The following is a 16903-nucleotide window of genomic DNA, read 5'->3' as shown; positions in this document are numbered from 1 at the left end:
AGAGGTTTTCAGCTGCACAATTCACATTAAATTAATGGGACTCACACTGTTAAAAGCACAAATGTTCCTATGAAAATTTAAGAGGAAATGGTTACCCCAAAGACCAGTACTTAAGAGATTTAAATTTTTTATTTTATTTTAATTATTTCAATAACTTTGAAGGTTAATTGCTAGCTTTTACCTATAGCTGAAAATCAAGTGAACCAAAAATCATAAACTGAACATGCAGAATAGCTGGACTAGAAAGCCCAACTTTAGGGCTCATGTTAAAAATTGAAGCATGTATGAGCATCATTTTTTATTTCTTCTTCTTTCTCTCTCACTGTCTCCCTGATCCCCGAAATACTTTATTTTACAGACTTCTGGGGAAGAATTTAAGATCACCTTTTTACTGCTTTTTGTTGTGCTGTAATATTCTCCCTTCTGTCCAGTCGCTACCCTCTAGGTGGAACCAGTTCCCACTACCCAGAACCCCCTCAAAGATGACTTCCCCTCTCAAAGATGACAAACACACACACATATCATGCAGATGTAGATAACAAATATGGTACCTAGTGATTATCATATTTAATTGCTTCATTTTTGGACTTTGGATTTCAGTGAGAACAGGACCAGGGCCATTACTGCTATCTATGGGCCAGAATGGCCCCTCTCTCTCTCCCCTCTTCATCTTATCATCATCTGATAAATTTGACATTTGCACTAATGACTGAGGACATTTCAAACAGTTGGACCGGGCTATGTAAATATTTAGCATTTTAACAGAACATTCTGATGGACATCCAAAATATGCATCAGCCTATGAATGCTTTATCTATATCTAAGTAAGAGATGGAGGTGCTGCCTCTCAACAAACAAGATTTGAACAGCTCAGCTGGCAAGTTTGTTTTCCTCTCTATGGTTCTCAAGATTGGCTGGACTTCTTTGCTTAGAACTTTGCTTTTTTTTTTTTTTAAACATAACATGGCCTCCTATGGCATAAGAGTGACAGCAACTACTCCCTGTGAATACAGATTACAACTGCACAGAATTGTTGATAGGTCAGCCAAATGATGAGCAATATTTATCCAGTTTGGAACTTCAAGTTGTGCATGTTACTGGTCTACAACACCACTTGTTCTTACTACTGTTATTCTTGTCCTTCTTTCTTTTTCTCTTCTACTATCTATTTCACTGGCTTGTTGCCTTTTTTCCTTAAATTAGGAACAAGGGAACATTTTGTCCTATGTATTTGTAGAGCCAAACGTTCCAGAATGTCTGAACAATGATAACTATAAACTAGATGCATCAGTGAAAGCTAGAAAAATTGGGAAGATCTGTGGAAACCCAAATCTTAATGATAAGGTTTTGGGATCCTGCTTAGAAAAATACTATAACAGACATTATGGGTGCATCTCACAAGCAGGAATGAACCAATGGGCACATCCCCACAAGTGGGAATGTGCATTTCCCCGGGGACAAACAACAGCAGCACAATATGTGCTGCTACTGCTTGTCCCCAGGAAATGCCTGTGCATGTGAGCTCTGGCACACAGCATGTTGCCTCAGGTAGGGTAGGGGAGGCTGGGGCCAGCACCTAGACTGGTCCCACCAGCCTTATCTGGGGTCCTGAGGGCCTCTGGGGACTGCAGCTGCAGCAGTCCGGCAGCACGGAGCCTGGCTGGCAGCTGGAGCATGGGTATGGTCAGCCAGACTCCGCTTTCTAGCAGCACATGATGCCGCCATGTGTACCACCCCACTTTTTTAAGGTGCAGCGTTTTTTGACACTGGGATCTCTCAGTGTCAAAAAAACCCTTGCACTGCAAATTAGCAGTGCAGGGAATGCCTGCATGTGTGGTGTGTGCAGTATGCAGCACTGCAGATGGGTCCGCAGTGCCTCATACTGCACATCCGTGTTCATCTGGCAATTAACATCTGTGAAGGAGGAAACGGAAAAGATCTCTAAATGTCAACCCCTAAGAATGGAATGATAAAGAACACAGAGGAGAGGCTCAAGTAATACTTCTTGTTACAGGGGGCATAGGAACTCTACCCAAGATCTTGCAGAACCATTTAAATGACTTGAGCATTTCCATCATCATCCAAAGTCTCCACAAATCTGTCCTTCTGAAGAAATATTACATATTGCAACGGTACTTTGACTTCTAAAGACCTGACCTCTATAGACCTGGCTGATTGCAAGCCTAAGAAGAAAAACTATCTTCCACAGAAAGTGACAGTAGTCCATGACATTCTGTTATGAGCTATCATGTATTATTATTAACAGCAACAACAACAGAAGCAGCAGAAGATGAAAGGAAAATATTACATCTGAATTTGTATTTGACACCTCCTGGGACTCAGTTTGACATGTCAGGGAATTGTTATCTTAACCAAAATCAAAATAAAAAAAGACATTAGGTTTTAGGCAGTTGCACAAATCCAAATGAACAGCTGTTAAAAGAAAGCTTCTCACCAGTTGCTATCACAACAGTTTGCTCACTCCCAATATTTTAATAACTTGATATCAACACGAACTGCTGGTAATAACTGTCTCAGCTCTCATCAATCCTAGCTCTCTTCCCTAGGTTCAATTACATTTAGCTTACTTCCTAGGCCATATCCTGCTTACTCACGTCAGCCCGCTGTCTTCTGTGGGCACTTTAACACGTTCCAGGGGGTGGGGTGGGGCTGGGGGGAGCGCTTTAATCAGAGTGGCTCCAAGATCTGCTCTAATTAAAGCACCTCTGTATCTTCTGTACCAGCGCCCCACACTTAAAAATAGTGGTGGGGCCACTTAAATTAAATTGCCCCCACCGCCATTTTAAGCACAGAGACACTGATACATGAGACAAAGGATGCTGCTGGAGCACAGTAAGTACCACGCTCCAGCAGACTCGATTGATCAAGTCTGTTTCTATGTGCTGGAATTCCAGTGCGTTGGAACACCTCCGCGCTCTTGTATAGGTGCCCTGTGAGACTAGTCACATAAGTCAAGTGTGATTTGACCCTTTATTTTCAATGCAAGAAATTTATCAGCTTTTCTGCATAGGACGTCAACATTGGGTAATTCAAAAATATGTTATTTTCACAATTTTGCTGTATAGCTAATTGTAGTGGTTATAACTCTTCAGTGCAATATTATAAAGGATACAGAAATGCAGAACAAGGACCTTAATGAAAACTACATTATTATCCTGTACTATAATATTTACTTTATGGCTAGGGACAGAAATTACACATAAACCGATATGCAACTGGAAACTGGTTCAAATCTGGAACATGACAGAAGTTCAGTGCACATAAACCACTTTCAAAATGGCCGAAGCTGCTTTAGGATAAACCTGGATGGGTGTAGTCTCAGATTTAACTGATCTAGGCTGAATAAGTTTATTGAACTTCTGTCCCAGATCCTCTCTAAATTCAAGTTAACTCATAGTCCTCCAGCATCCCACAATGCTTTGCACCCTTTGCAAGGTGGGCAGGCTAGCATTGGCCCAAGCTGTCTGCTCCAGGTAAGCGGGGAGGCATGCTCTGGCACCCTCCTGACTTCTGGTCTGGGCCACTGCAGGCATGTGCCTGCATTTCCAGGATTGAAAATGAACATCTGTTCACTTGCTTATCAATTCAATCTATGCAACTTAAACTAACCTGAGAAGACTGAATTGATTCAGCCTTGGGATGTTTGACTATCTGTACTTAGCCTATGAGACTACATTATTAAAAATGTATCCAGCATACTCAATTAATAAAACACTTTGCAGTTATATAGCATTCTTCCTTTCTAGGATTTTATGGCAGGTAAATAATTAGCTTGATATGCTAGTTTAGGTCCTGATCCCATAATGAGCTCTTTATAGGTAGATCCTTGCATGCATGCTGAATTTCACTCTCAGTTATTCTCCCTGCGCTGACTTCATTGCCGAAGGTTACCAATGCAATTACTTACTATACAATGTGTTAATATACTATATTAAAAGAAAGAAGCACAAATTGTTGACTTCGTTTTGAGAATTTCTGTTTTGGTTCTAGGGAGATCATCATCAGCTTGTAGCTTTCTGTCTTGTTTCAAGCTTTTTAGGGATTTTTTTTTGCCTTGGAGAAAAAATTGTTTCCAGTTAAAAATTGGAACAAGATAACTCAGGCTGTTAACTTAAAAAAGCCCCAGAATCTCACTGATTTTTTTATTAATACAGACATACAATTAGCAGTCCATCAGGCACATGGATCTGAAGGAAATGCAATGTACAATACACGGGGGAGAAACCCAACATCTATAAACCAGAGCTTTCCCACATATGGCAAGACAGATCAAGGCAATTAAGCCTCAAATGTCCTATCACAATCCCAAAACAAACAAACTAACTAACTCCCATGATGAGAAAGTTGTAGACTATCCTTCCTTCTCAGAACTGTAGCTGTTCAAGAAAGCTTGGATGCTTTCCATTCTCAAGAATTACAGTGCTCTCCATTAGAGGGACTAAGGAAAAGGAGGAAATAGCTTGAGAATAACATCGTGAACAATGTTTGAGTCCTGAATTGTTAAACACATCAGTTTTCATTTGAACCTTTAACAAAAACACACAAAACATCTACATAAAACACTAATAACAAATCTTATTTGATTTATTCACTCGAACAGTTCACAATTTCCTTTTGGAAAATTTGTGGAGAGCAAGGTTTGAATATTGCTGGAGCTACAGGGCTCACATATTGAACAATGAGGCAAAAAAACCCAAACTAAAGGTGCCCTTTTGTTTCTGTGCACCAAAATAAGACAAAGCACGTGTGGAAAAAACAGTATTTGTCATGTAATCAAAGGCTGTGTCATTAATACACATGGACCAGGAAACCACATGAATATTGTACAGGTTACTTTTATTTTGACATGTCCAAATTCTTAAGTGCCTGACCTTGTACCCTTGAAATGTTCTTTTGATTTAATTGTTGCATGTGATGTATGTGGTAGATGATTTTTCTAAAAGAAAACTGAAGAAGCAGAGCTTACATTATATTGTATTATACAGGGTGCATCTACATGTGTGCTTTACTGTGGAGTAGACTAATTAGTTGTGCAGCAAAGCATCACAGTCTATATATGCACTCGTATTAGAGCGCAGTAGATTAATTAACCTTGCCATAGGATAGGACTGTTAGGGACAGTCCTATCTTATGGCAGAGTACTTATGTGCAATCAAACATAGGTATAAACTGTGATAGGGGTGGCTGGAGCACAAAGGTGCTAAAGTGTGAGGGCAACTGGCAGGTAACTGCTAACTGGAGCCAGCTCCAGTGGTGCCCAATGCCACCACCCAGAGCCAGGGGCTGAAACCTCAGGGCCTCCTACCAGCTCAGGGCTGTTGTGCCCTGGCTCTAACTGCTGCAGTCCTGGGCACACATGCAAACACTGCGCCTGAAAGCAGCTGACTCTGGCACAAACTGCGCTGGAGTTCACTTCGTTGCATTAAGTGCTCATGTAGATGCACCCAAGGACACCCACATGGGTTAGCAGTAGGATTAGAACCTTTAAATCTATGCCACAGACCCCTGGCACTTGTTCTAAACATGCAACCAACACCAGCAGTACACTGTCATTCTGTGTGCATGGGCACTAGAGGGCAGGCAGCCCCCATTTTGCTGGTGGTTTTCACTTATATTTGTTGACAGCAGAATGACAAAACTCTAGCATTATGTGGAGCATTCCATTCCAGGCTCTATAGGAGAATATTTAACAGTAGGAACTGATCCTTCTGCTCATTTCTCCCAAGCGCGGCTCTTTTTTTCCCTATCCTCTCCAACCTGGCCCTCATCCCATTCCTGTCTTCCATACTGCTTGGCCCTAATCCCAGTCCCATCCCAGCCTGACCCCAATGCCAGCCACCATGTCAAGATAGTTCTATTATCTCTTTCACTGCTTGAGTCTCAATCTCCCTCTGATCCCATGTTTCTAACCTCCCAACATCCCTTTCCACACTGGCTCTTAATTAATTCCAGTCTCCCTTTACAGGCTCTTCATCGAAGTAGATCTCTCTACCCTGCTTCTTCCTTAATCTTTTATCCATGTTGCTTTGCACAGCCAGCCTCTTTCCTTTCCCAGTTTTACCTCTTTTCCCCATCTTCATTCAAGGTGCTTTGTAATCCAAGTCTTTTTGTCCAGCGGGTCTCAGGTTCATCCTTTCCACCACAGCTCTTCATTTGGTCTCTGTGTTCTTCCCCCAAAAGCCAATCAGTTCCAAATCCTCCCATACTAGGAGTTAGGTCCCAGTGCAATGGTTCTAGGATTCACCCTCCAAGTAGCAGCAATGGATTTCCTTGCCTCTCCAGTCCCAGTCTCACTATTGTCTTAATCTACTGATTCCTCTGTGGTTTGTTTATTTTCCCCCTCTTCTCTAGAGGAAAAAATAGCATCCTCCTCCACGTGGCTGGAATGCTAACAGGGAGGTTAACAAGAGCACGGAAGAGAGAATTTCTCTATTTTCAGTCCTATTGTCTGACCCTACACTTGGGAGCAGCAGTTACAAGGACGTTTTTTCTGAACCCGTATTCTTCCGGGCTGGATCATCCTTTGTTGCTCCGTGAGGATGGCACTTGCACATTCGGATGAGCAGCAGGAGCTGTGAGAGACGGAAAACCAGAATCTTCAGAGTTTTCTCAGAGACCTGGGGCCCTAGAGCACCACAGATGCAAGGTACCTAGAATATTTCTACTTAGGGTAAACATTTTCCCTTAGCCTTGTTCTCAGAAGTGGCTAAACTTTTTTGGTAAAAAAAAATTCCCAGAAATGTAAACCTGAGGCAAACTTTAGGCACGGAAAGTTTTATCCCCAACAGGAAGATTTTGATAAAGTTCTAAGCAACTGACAACAGTTTTAGAATGGGAAGCGTCAGTCAATGCTAATAAAATTACCAGCTTCTAAAATGATTGAGCTGATTAAAAAATTATGCTTTTAGACAAAATTGTAAACGTTGTATAATGACAAAGGAACAATCATAAATTGCACAGTGGCAGCAAGAATGATTAACAAAAAGAAAATGAAATAAAAAATGCCAAGCAGCCAAAGCCTTTCATGTAAAATTTTTCTTCTTTTTAATGTCAGACCCAGAATCCTTCTTTTTCTTTTGGTACCAGAACCAGAATATTTTCCTATCATTTTTGTCAGTCACTGAGCAGAAAACAGACAAAAGGGCCCAATCCCGCAGTGTTTCCATGTGAACAACCAAGAGTGAAACTAATGGGAGTAACATGCAGAGCGCAGTAGCAACATCAGGCCTGAGATATTTTGACTCCCAGTGGGATAGTACATTTTACAATCTATTACACTTTCTGTTTGAATATCATTAGTCAAGTCTTTAATCATTTTACCAGAAAGTTAGAATCTGGTCTGTTGGCAGACGTCTAAGTTACTTTATCTTTCAAAGACAATTAAGTGTTACTGGAAAAAATAAAGAACTTCTGAAATGGCAATTTGCTTCATATTTGCAGAATGGTAAGCATTCTTTAAATGCTGTTTAACTTTTAAGTTTATGATCTATGAAAAACACTTGCTATTAAATATAAAAGACAAAGTCAACAATAAAACAAAAGAACTCTACAGGTAGCCATTTGCTATCACAAAGTCTAAGTGAAATCTATCTATCTATGCTCTTATTCTTACCCTTTTCACAATGTCATTTCAATACTGCCTCTGGATAAAAGTCTCCTTTTTCCATAACAATTTTTCTGGCTCTCATTTTCTCTACAGATCTTTAATTTGCCTCATTGTATAATGAGATTTACATCCCTTTCACAATCTTGCATGCTTTCTCTCAAATGGAGATACCTGGTACATCATGGGCCAATGCTGTACATCTCAACACTTGCTCAGTAAAAGTCCAAGCAAAGAAACAAACACTTTCTTGGCAGTTTTCTTATAGGCTACACTTTTTGTGTATGCCTTGACTGATATACTATCATAAAAGAAACATGGTTTTATTTCCACACTGCATTCACACAAAAGGATGAATATATGGAACTACTTCTATACGGTACGTGAACATCTGAAGCCAAAAAAGGTATTAAGTTTGTCAGGATCAGCGCAATAATACTCAGATGTAGATGTTTATTTTAAAAAGGTGTGTGTATAACTGTATTGTTTATGAAGATAATAAATCTATTTTTATAACCAATCAACCACAATGAAGTATATAACATTCAAGTAAAAGGGGGAGGGGAACCTTTGTTCTCAAAAACCTGCAGTAGAAAACTGGAGAAAACACTCAATTATGGGTCTGATCCATACTTAGCAAAACCAATGAATCATGTCTGTATCACTTCAAAACTGTACCATGAAATGCTGCAGTGAGCATGGGATGCCCGCTATGCCATTGCTACAGTCCCCCAAAATGTGATGTAGCCACAATTAAAGCATCACTGAGCAAATGTCTAACAGCAGCCCACGTGACACATGGAGCTGTACCATGTGGAGTGAGTGTGCTGTGTTTCACTGTGGAACTCCCCTGTTTGGTCAGAAGTGGCATAGATGAAAGGCTTTTAATTTATTTAAATGAGTGTTGTATCAGGCATCCAATCTTTAGTTGGGCCAAAGATCTGCAAGCAGAACTAAACTAGTATTTACTGACACTATTTGTAAACTATCTTACAACTCTAATTCCAGAAAACTCAGAATCCTATTTAAAAGTTTCTCTTTACTTCTAGTACTGAGACACTCTCACACTTTATTTCAACTGTCCAATGCACTCTGACCAGATTCTCCAGTTTAACAAGTCTATTCTGTGCCATTAAGATGGCATAAAGTGAACTTAAAGTGACTGGAGGTTACTTCCAGAGAATTTTCCCATGTAGGGGAATCCCTACCAGTATAAAGCTGATGTAAATAATACAGTCAACTTTTAGGCCAGTTACCTCCCCTGAGCATGAGGGAGATGAGGCAGGAGAGAGGCATGAGCATCCAAAATATTCTTGGAAAAACTGGGGAACATTCAACACTCAGTTGCCTCCCCCCATTACCCAGTGAAAGTTCATGAGGGAACAACAGAGTACAGCTTGGTGCATAAGAAAGCCTGTTCCCTGGTTTTTCATATGATGTCCAGGTGTGCCAGGGACTTCTTTTGTAACACCTAAAACATCCTGGGGGGCTTCCTTTAACAAAAGCAAGTATTGGGCTTTGTAATATAACCAACATTTTGTTCAATTTGCACTGCTAAATTGAGTAACATTTGCTGTGTGTTTACCAGGGACAAAGAGTCCCTGTGAGTTCAGTGTGATCAACACTGTTCAGAATGAACACACAAATGAGCATGCACATTATCAAAACTGTTTTCTTGCTCAGTATAAATGTTACCTGTTCAGTGTTCCATGACGAACTCATTCATTACATTCGATTAGCAGATCAAATTCTCAACTCCAAGAAATAGGTCCATGCCACTAATGAGTTAGAAACTGTCAGTAGCAACACCAGTATACATCTAAGAAAATGTATATTTCTGCCTTTCTTTAAAGTATTTCATGACCCTTATATATGTGGTCATAAAAATATACCTTCTAAAAAAAGATCTTACCATAGTTATATATATTTTGCAAATCACAGGAACTACACAGCATAGAATTTGGAATGCTCCACAGACCAATGTATGTCATCCCAATGAAAGGTAACATGCATCAAGATAAAATATGCTCCATTTCAAATTACACTCACATGTAAGCACAATTCAAGCCATTGCATAAAGCAGCATGAAAATATTTATAGGTACTGCAATAGGCATTAAAATATGACTTTATACGTAACAGTTCTTTCAAAATCTTCTTGTTCATGAACTGTGTGCAGGTTGAATTATATATAGTGATTAGTCCAAATATGCTGAAATTGGTGCAGGCCTCCAAAATGGACAATTATTCCATTCTATATCCTTTTGAACATGTCTGTCTAGGTTTGCATGAGATTTCTGATAGTAATATGAGTGTAAGTGTCACTCTGTCCTATAAGGCTCTGCAAGGGAGTATAGGGCCAGAAGGGTTGCTTTCCTCTGAGAAAGACAGGGTTTATCCTGATTATGGCTAGGGACAGACACTCAAAGAGCCTGAGCCTGAACTGATTTAATCTTTGCAGGTTAGTCTAACCTGCCTAGGCTGAATCAGTTTGTAACCGTAAAGACATCACCCCTGGACTGAAAAAAATGCCGGTACATGCCTGCAGTGGCTCCAGCTACAAGCCAGGGGGCACTAGAGCAGCCCTTCCCTCTCTTCCACAGTGCTGAGCTGAGTCGGGGGGCATGGCCAAGCCCTAGCAGGATGCTCTGATTAGGGAGGGATTCCCCCCCCCCCACTTATCAGTTCTGTTATCAACATTTAACACCCCATCAGAAAACAAAGCTTCGCCCATTAGTTCAAGCTCTTCTTAAACAGCTTTTTCCAAAGGAAGGAACACAGGGACATTACCACCTGACTTGTTGATTAGCTCCAACAAGCCCTAAGCGGACACTGTCCTGTCTACATTACACAGATACCTCTCAGCATTAGCTAGCATACCATATACTGGCTATGGTCCGTGCTGCAGGAGAGAGGAGGGAGGGATCCCTGCTTAAGCAGTGAGTGGGGCGGGGGAGTGGGGAGGAGGACACGGGGAAGTGAGGCAGACCCTGCTGTGCCTGCAAGTCTCTGCTGGAGCTCCAGCCAGGGAGCAAAGGGAGGGGCCTGCCCAGCCCAGACAGCATGCCAGGATACTGGGTGAATCTAATTCAACTTAAACCAGAAAGGGGTCTGAGACAGACATTGCATAAATTGGTATGACCCAAATCAATTGAGTCCGATACTACTTTCAACCAGGTTTATCTCAAACCAGTTTCAGCCATTTTCAAACTGGTTTATGTGCACTCAATGTCTGTTCTGTTACAGGTTTCAAGTAGTTTTTGATCACTTAAACTGATTTATGTGTAATGTCTAGGCCTGTGCGAGTTGGCAGCAATCCGATATGGCTTTGGATCTGGCCACTTCGGATGGCTGCAATCCAATCCAGAGCTCCGGACTGGGTTTTTGCCTCGATCCGGCCGAAGCAGCTCCGAAGTTTTTCGGAGCAGCCTCGGAGATCCGGCCTTAGGGTATAATGAGGAATCAATGAAATATCTATAACTTTGTTGTTTTATGTCTGATTTGGATTACGCTTGCAGGGATGGTAGCCTCTGCAGAGAGCATGAAACCTGCTACGTTTCAAGACGATCGGTGTAGAGGTTTAGGGGGATCTGTATCCCAAATTCCTGAAAGCCAAACTCATGTAATGGCTGTGTGTTACAACACAGGGGGGTCAAAACTGCAGGGCTGGTAGCTCTTACTGAGGCCACAAAGTCTGCCAAGTTTCAAGAAGATCGGTGCAGGGGTTTGGGGGAACTGCCCCTCAAGCTGCGGACAAGCAAAACTCGTGCCATGGGTGACACTGCGTGTGTTCAGGCACAGCGGGGTGACTGCTGCAGGGATGGTGGCCCCTGCTATGACGCCTGCCAGCTGTGGAGGAGATAGGTTCAGGGGGGTTCTGGGTCCCTGCACCCCCAGCTGCTGACAGGCAAAACTGTGCCAAGACTGTCTCTGTTTTGGGGCAGTTGATTGTCTGTATTCATTCTTTCTTCTCCTTAGCCTGGTTTTGTAGGTGCTAATTGATGCTCGTTAAGTCATTATGTAGTAGCTAGGTCCTGTGTATTGAGCTGGGCCCTGAGTCCCCGAGTGAATCATGATTGGTTGGTAACTGGTAACACAGCAGCTCAGCAGCCAGGCCTGCAGCAGTGTCTCCCTCCCCGCACCAAGACAGACACGGTCAGTCCCACAAGCACCCATGGCACGAGTTTTGCTTGTCCGCAGCTTGAGGGGCAGTTCCCCCAAACCCCTGCACCGATCTTCTTGAAACTTGGCAGACTTTGTGGCCTCAGTAAGAGCTACCACCTCTGCAGTTTGACCCCCCTGTGTTGTAACACATAGATGTGACAGGAGTTTTGCTTTTAGGAATTTGGGGTAGAGTTGCCTCAAAACCCCTGCACTGATCTTTTTGAAACTTGGAAGGCTTCATCCCCTATGCAGAGTTTACCATCCCTGAAAACTTCATCCAAATCAGACAAAAAACAACAAAGTTATAGATATTTTATTGTTTCTCCATTATAACCTATGGCCAGATCTCTGAGGCAGCTCCAAGGCAGCTCTGAAGCGCTTTGGGAGCTCCGAACCACTTCGGGAAGCCAGCACTTTGACCCGGATGTGCTGCTTCAGACCCTGAAGCATCCGAAGCTTCTCCAGATCTGAAGCTCTGTCCAAAGCCTCACACAGCCCTATGTCTGTCCCTAGCCTATGAGTGCAGAAACGGTAGGGAGAGAATAGGCTCCAAAATACCAGTACTCCCACATTGGGAACAAGTGGGAAAAAAGTGGGTAGGAAGGGACATAGAAGGGGCACTGTCAGGGTTAGAAACCAGGCTCTGTCCCCCCACCAGGCACTCACTGGCAGTGTTGGTTGGATAGGAGAATCAAAATAGGAGCTGTGGAGAAACAGCTAGTCAGAGGGGTGCCTTTAAGTCACAAGTCTTTCCTGGAACTCTGCCTGCAACAGCACAGCCACCCTTTTACTTTGTTCTAGTCCAAAAGGCTTTATTCTGCCTGTCATCTAGTAATAATACTGAGATCAGTATTCCTATTTGCAGAACAATGTACAGTACACAAGGAAGGCTAGCAGGATCTGGCCCAAAATTGTACAAATTGTCTCAAATGTACAAAAATTAGCAGACGTATTGTCATTCCTAATTCTTCAAGACTTGTATGTTTTGTACCATGGAAGTAGTTAACTTGCCTCTGACTCGCAATTGTCTTCAAAGCTTAAAAAAAATGAGCACAGTTAACTTGAAAACCAGGCATTAAAATCACATGCCACACTTTCCATAGAACCATCCATAAGATTTTTCCATGATTTAAAAGTGTTGTCACAGAGTCACATATATTGCAATATGAGGATACCCTCTAAAATAAGATGTATATCTTGATGGTTATTCCTGACAGAATAAATTGAGCTGCTCTGCAAAAAAAGGCATATCTTAAATTCTTTCCTAGCTATACCCTAATGTGTGGTATCCCTCATGGAATTTCAATAGACTAATCTAGCACAGACTTTATAATAAGTAGCTTTGGATGACTGCAAACAAATATATAGCAAAAAGGTCAGACTCTTCAATACGTGTGTTAATATATAAGCAGAAAACACAGTCAAGGATAAATTAACATAGGATCAATTTGCAACCTACTTTTTTCTGGTGAAACATGTGCCTTAGCTTGTCCCCTCACAAGCCTGCAAGTTGAACCATCTCCTGCACAGATTCCACAGTTGTCTTCCTTGGCATTACTCCCAAGTTGTCGATCACAGCCTACTGCCTGCCAATATCAACACCATAGTCAGAAGGAGGGCAAAGCTGTAGTAGACATGCTCAGGTTTCTGGAATTTTATTTATTATGTTACCCTTTTGATTTTATTAGCTGGCCTCATTCTTTTAAAGCATACCTTGCTTTTGAAGATTAAGCTATATAAAATTGTTAAAACATCCTAACATTACCATGGTTTTTAATGAGGAACCGCAACCAACAACATGTTAAGTTATCCAGGCATAAGAAATATAAAGGTTACTTTCTCATTATTTTCCTGAATGCATAAAGCTAAATGTTATTCTCAACAATAGACAACACAAGAGACAAATATTACTCTGTTAATTAATTTTGCCTTTCATCACCTGTTTCTGTCCTTCTCTTAGACTGAGGTTAAGTAATGAAACAACCAAAGCCAGATATTTAAAAACTCTGGCTTCAGCACTATTGCCTTTAAACTCATGCAGGTTTACATAATCTAATATATTGGTCTTTCAAAGTTTAATCAAGAAGGCTGTACACATCTTTGTGGGTTTTTTTTAAATTCCCTAATTCACATCAACTATTTTAATTCAGAAAATATAAATGTTTTGGTTCCATTTTTAGTTTGTTCTGTGTGGCCTAATCTCTAAATTAAATGTTGTAGTGCACACTATAAAAACATCCACATTTAATCTCTGATAAAAGAGTTCAAATAAGCAAAGCATTAAATAGGTTCTTTGAAAAAAATAGCTACTAAAAACTTACCAAACTATAAAGAAAACACTCTACATGCTTTAAAAAAAAATTAGTTTTTCCATAAGAAATGTGCAGATGAAAAGGGAAAGCAGGGTAGAGAGAATAATACAATACTACACATGCCTGTTTGCTAAAAAAAAAGAAAAACTTAGCCCCACATATTTTTTACCGGCCATTTTGTGCCAAGACATTTGCAGGCAGTGCCAAATACTGAGCAATGTGTTAAGGACTAGCTTGCAGTTTTTAAGTGTGCTCAGACCAATCTGTCATCAAAAGCAAATAACACCTCCCTCTCCCTGCCAAGGAAAAGAAAAGAAAAAGAGGAAGAAAAAGAAGATAAAAGAAGATACAACTGATCTGTTATGAAAGTTCTTTGAGACCCAGAAGTGACAATCAGTGCAAACAACTAAAATTAGAGCTGAAACTAAAATATACTCCTCCTCTTCAATAAAAATACATGGAAGGGGCAGGCTTAGCTGCCAAGATCCACTAAATCAGTGCTGTGCCAAAACCGACACATGCTCCACTTGGAGAGGTAGGTATGGTATCAGGACATAACAGGCAGGGTGGGTCCTGCAACCTCTGAGTAAGTTCCACAGATGCAAAAGGCACAAACTATGTGTTATTCATAGCCAAGCATGAGGAACTGGAATTCTTGAGTTTCCTTAGTAATGACGGTTGACAACAGATTTGCCACAGCATCCCTTCCTCCCTAGCTGCACTATTCTACAGTTTATGTGCTTTGGAAGGAGTTAATATCTTCAGTGTTATTGCCTTTACTGTGATGCTGCTTTTTTGGGGGAGAGAGGGAGGGAGGGAGGGAGGGATGGAGATATCTGCAAAGCTCTCTAATTTCTACTGTTCTGACTGCATCTGCTATGCCATGCCATGCCAAGTCACACAGAAACAAACTTACACATGGGTTAAGTATAACAGATGGTCCAAATGCCTGAGGCTGAATCAATTCAATCTTCACAGGTTAGTCTAAGCTGTGTAGATTGAACTGATAAGCAAGTGAACAGACATTCACTTTTGATTCCAGAAATGCAGCCACATGCCTGCAGTGACCTGGGCCAGAAGCCAGGGGGCACATGACCATGCATCCCTGCTGGGCTGGAGCAGACAACTTGGGCTCAGGCTAGCCCACCCACCCTGTGACCGGGGGGGAGGGGGTGTCATGGAACAGGTGCAAAGCATCCTGGGATGCTGGGGGACTGAAAGTTAACTTGAATCTGAAGGGGATCTGGGACAGAAGTTTAATAAACCAGTTTAAGCTAAATCAGCCAAGTCTGATTCTACAGCCATCCAGGTTTATCTTAAACTGGTTTCAGCCATTCTGAAAATGATTTATGTGCACTGAACTTCTGGGCTAAGTACAGGCAGTCAAAAAGCCTGAGGCTGAATCAGTTCAATATTTGTAGGTTTCCCTAAACTGCGTAGATTGAAATGATGAAGAAGTGAACTGATGTGCACATTAAAATCCAGAAAAGGAGCCAGATGCCTGCATTGGCCCAGACCAGAAGCCAAAAGGCACTGATACACACCTCCCAGCCTGCTGGGCACTGCTGAGGGCACCCAAATACAGCCAAGCAGGGCCCATCTCCTATTGGCTGCCCATAGCATGCCCCCAACTGCCAGCAGTCCCCCCCATGGGGGGTGGTTTCCCTCCAGCCCAGGACTGATCTGGATCCCTGTGCCTCAGTGGGTATTTCCCCACCCTGGGCAGGGTCCCCTGAGCTCTGATGCTGGTGCAGAGGTGGGATTTCTCCTTCCCATACCTCTGCATGGTCCCACTGAGGCAGGGGGATCCAGGCCAGCCCCAGGCTGGAGGGACTGTTCCCCCCCACACACACCTGTGGGGGCTAAGCTAGTGCCAGACTATGCTGAGGGGTGGGAAGGGGGAATTTCTCCTCTGCACCAGCAAGAGGACTTGGACGATCCTGCCTGTGGTAGGGGAACCCCAACTGAGGCACAGGAATCTGGGTCAGCCCCTGGCTGGAGGGACTGTACCCCCGCCCACACCTATGGGGACAGAGGTAGGCAACCACTAAGCTGTGCTGAGGCTGGGAGGGGAGGAACTACCCATCTGGCAGCACTTGGAGGACCCTGTCCAGGGTGGGGTAACCTCCCACTGAGACACAAGGATGCCCCTATGTGCGCTGATGCCCAGCACTGGCTTAGCCTCAGGCTGGAGGGAATGTTCTCCTCATATCTGTGGGGAAAGGGCTAAGCTGGCACCAGACCATGCTGAGGGGTGAGAAGGGGGAATTCCCCCTCGGGGAGTCCTACCAGGGCAGGGAAATCCCTATTGAGGTATGGGAACACAGGCCAACCCTGGGCTAGAGGAACTGCTCCGCCACCTCTCACTTGTGCATCAGTGACTGGTGCAGGCCTTGGGGGAAACCCTTGCACATCAAGAATTGGGGCTGGGGCTGGGGAGGGGCCCTCTGTTCCCCTGTCTTACCCTCCTGCTCTGCTGGGCTGACAGGTACAGGCAGGACCAGGGCTGCAGAATAGGGGCTTTACTGTCTCAGCTCTGTGACAGCCTCCAGTTGGGGCCAGCTGATCTGTTATGAAAGTTCTTTGCAACCCAGAAGTGACAATCAGTGCAAACTCAACTTCAGTGAGTTGAGGAGATTGGTAGGAGGGGCACTGGGGTCCTAGAGGGTAGGGGAACTGGGTCTCCAAGACGACTGGTCATTCCTCAAGGAGACGATCCTCCGAGCCCAAAGGGTGACAGTCCCAACAAGAATCAAAGGGGGCAAGAGTGCTCAAAAGCCCCCCTGGCTCACCAAAGGCATTCA

General features: G+C 42.8%; 1 protein-coding gene across 2 annotated transcripts in view; it reads right to left on the bottom strand.

Annotated features, from left to right (window-relative positions):
* The window catches only part of LOC112551336 (ADAMTS-like protein 3), a 276557-nt gene that overhangs the window by 54855 nt on the left and 204799 nt on the right, over window positions 1-16903 (bottom strand). For both annotated transcript variants that reach the window (XR_003095629.1, XM_025211794.1), the window contains exon 7: window positions 13247-13373. Coding sequence is in view for 1 of the 2 variants with exons in the window: in XM_025211794.1 (XP_025067579.1) it covers window positions 13247-13373 (127 nt within the window). In the remaining variant the exon portion in view is untranslated. The remainder of the gene's footprint in view (window positions 1-13246; window positions 13374-16903) is intronic.

This window comes from Alligator sinensis, unplaced genomic scaffold, assembly GCF_000455745.1.
Source record: "Alligator sinensis unplaced genomic scaffold, ASM45574v1 scaffold259_1, whole genome shotgun sequence".
Classification (NCBI taxonomy): Eukaryota; Metazoa; Chordata; order Crocodylia; family Alligatoridae; genus Alligator; species Alligator sinensis.
This window is presented reverse-complemented; position numbering and strand designations above follow the sequence as displayed.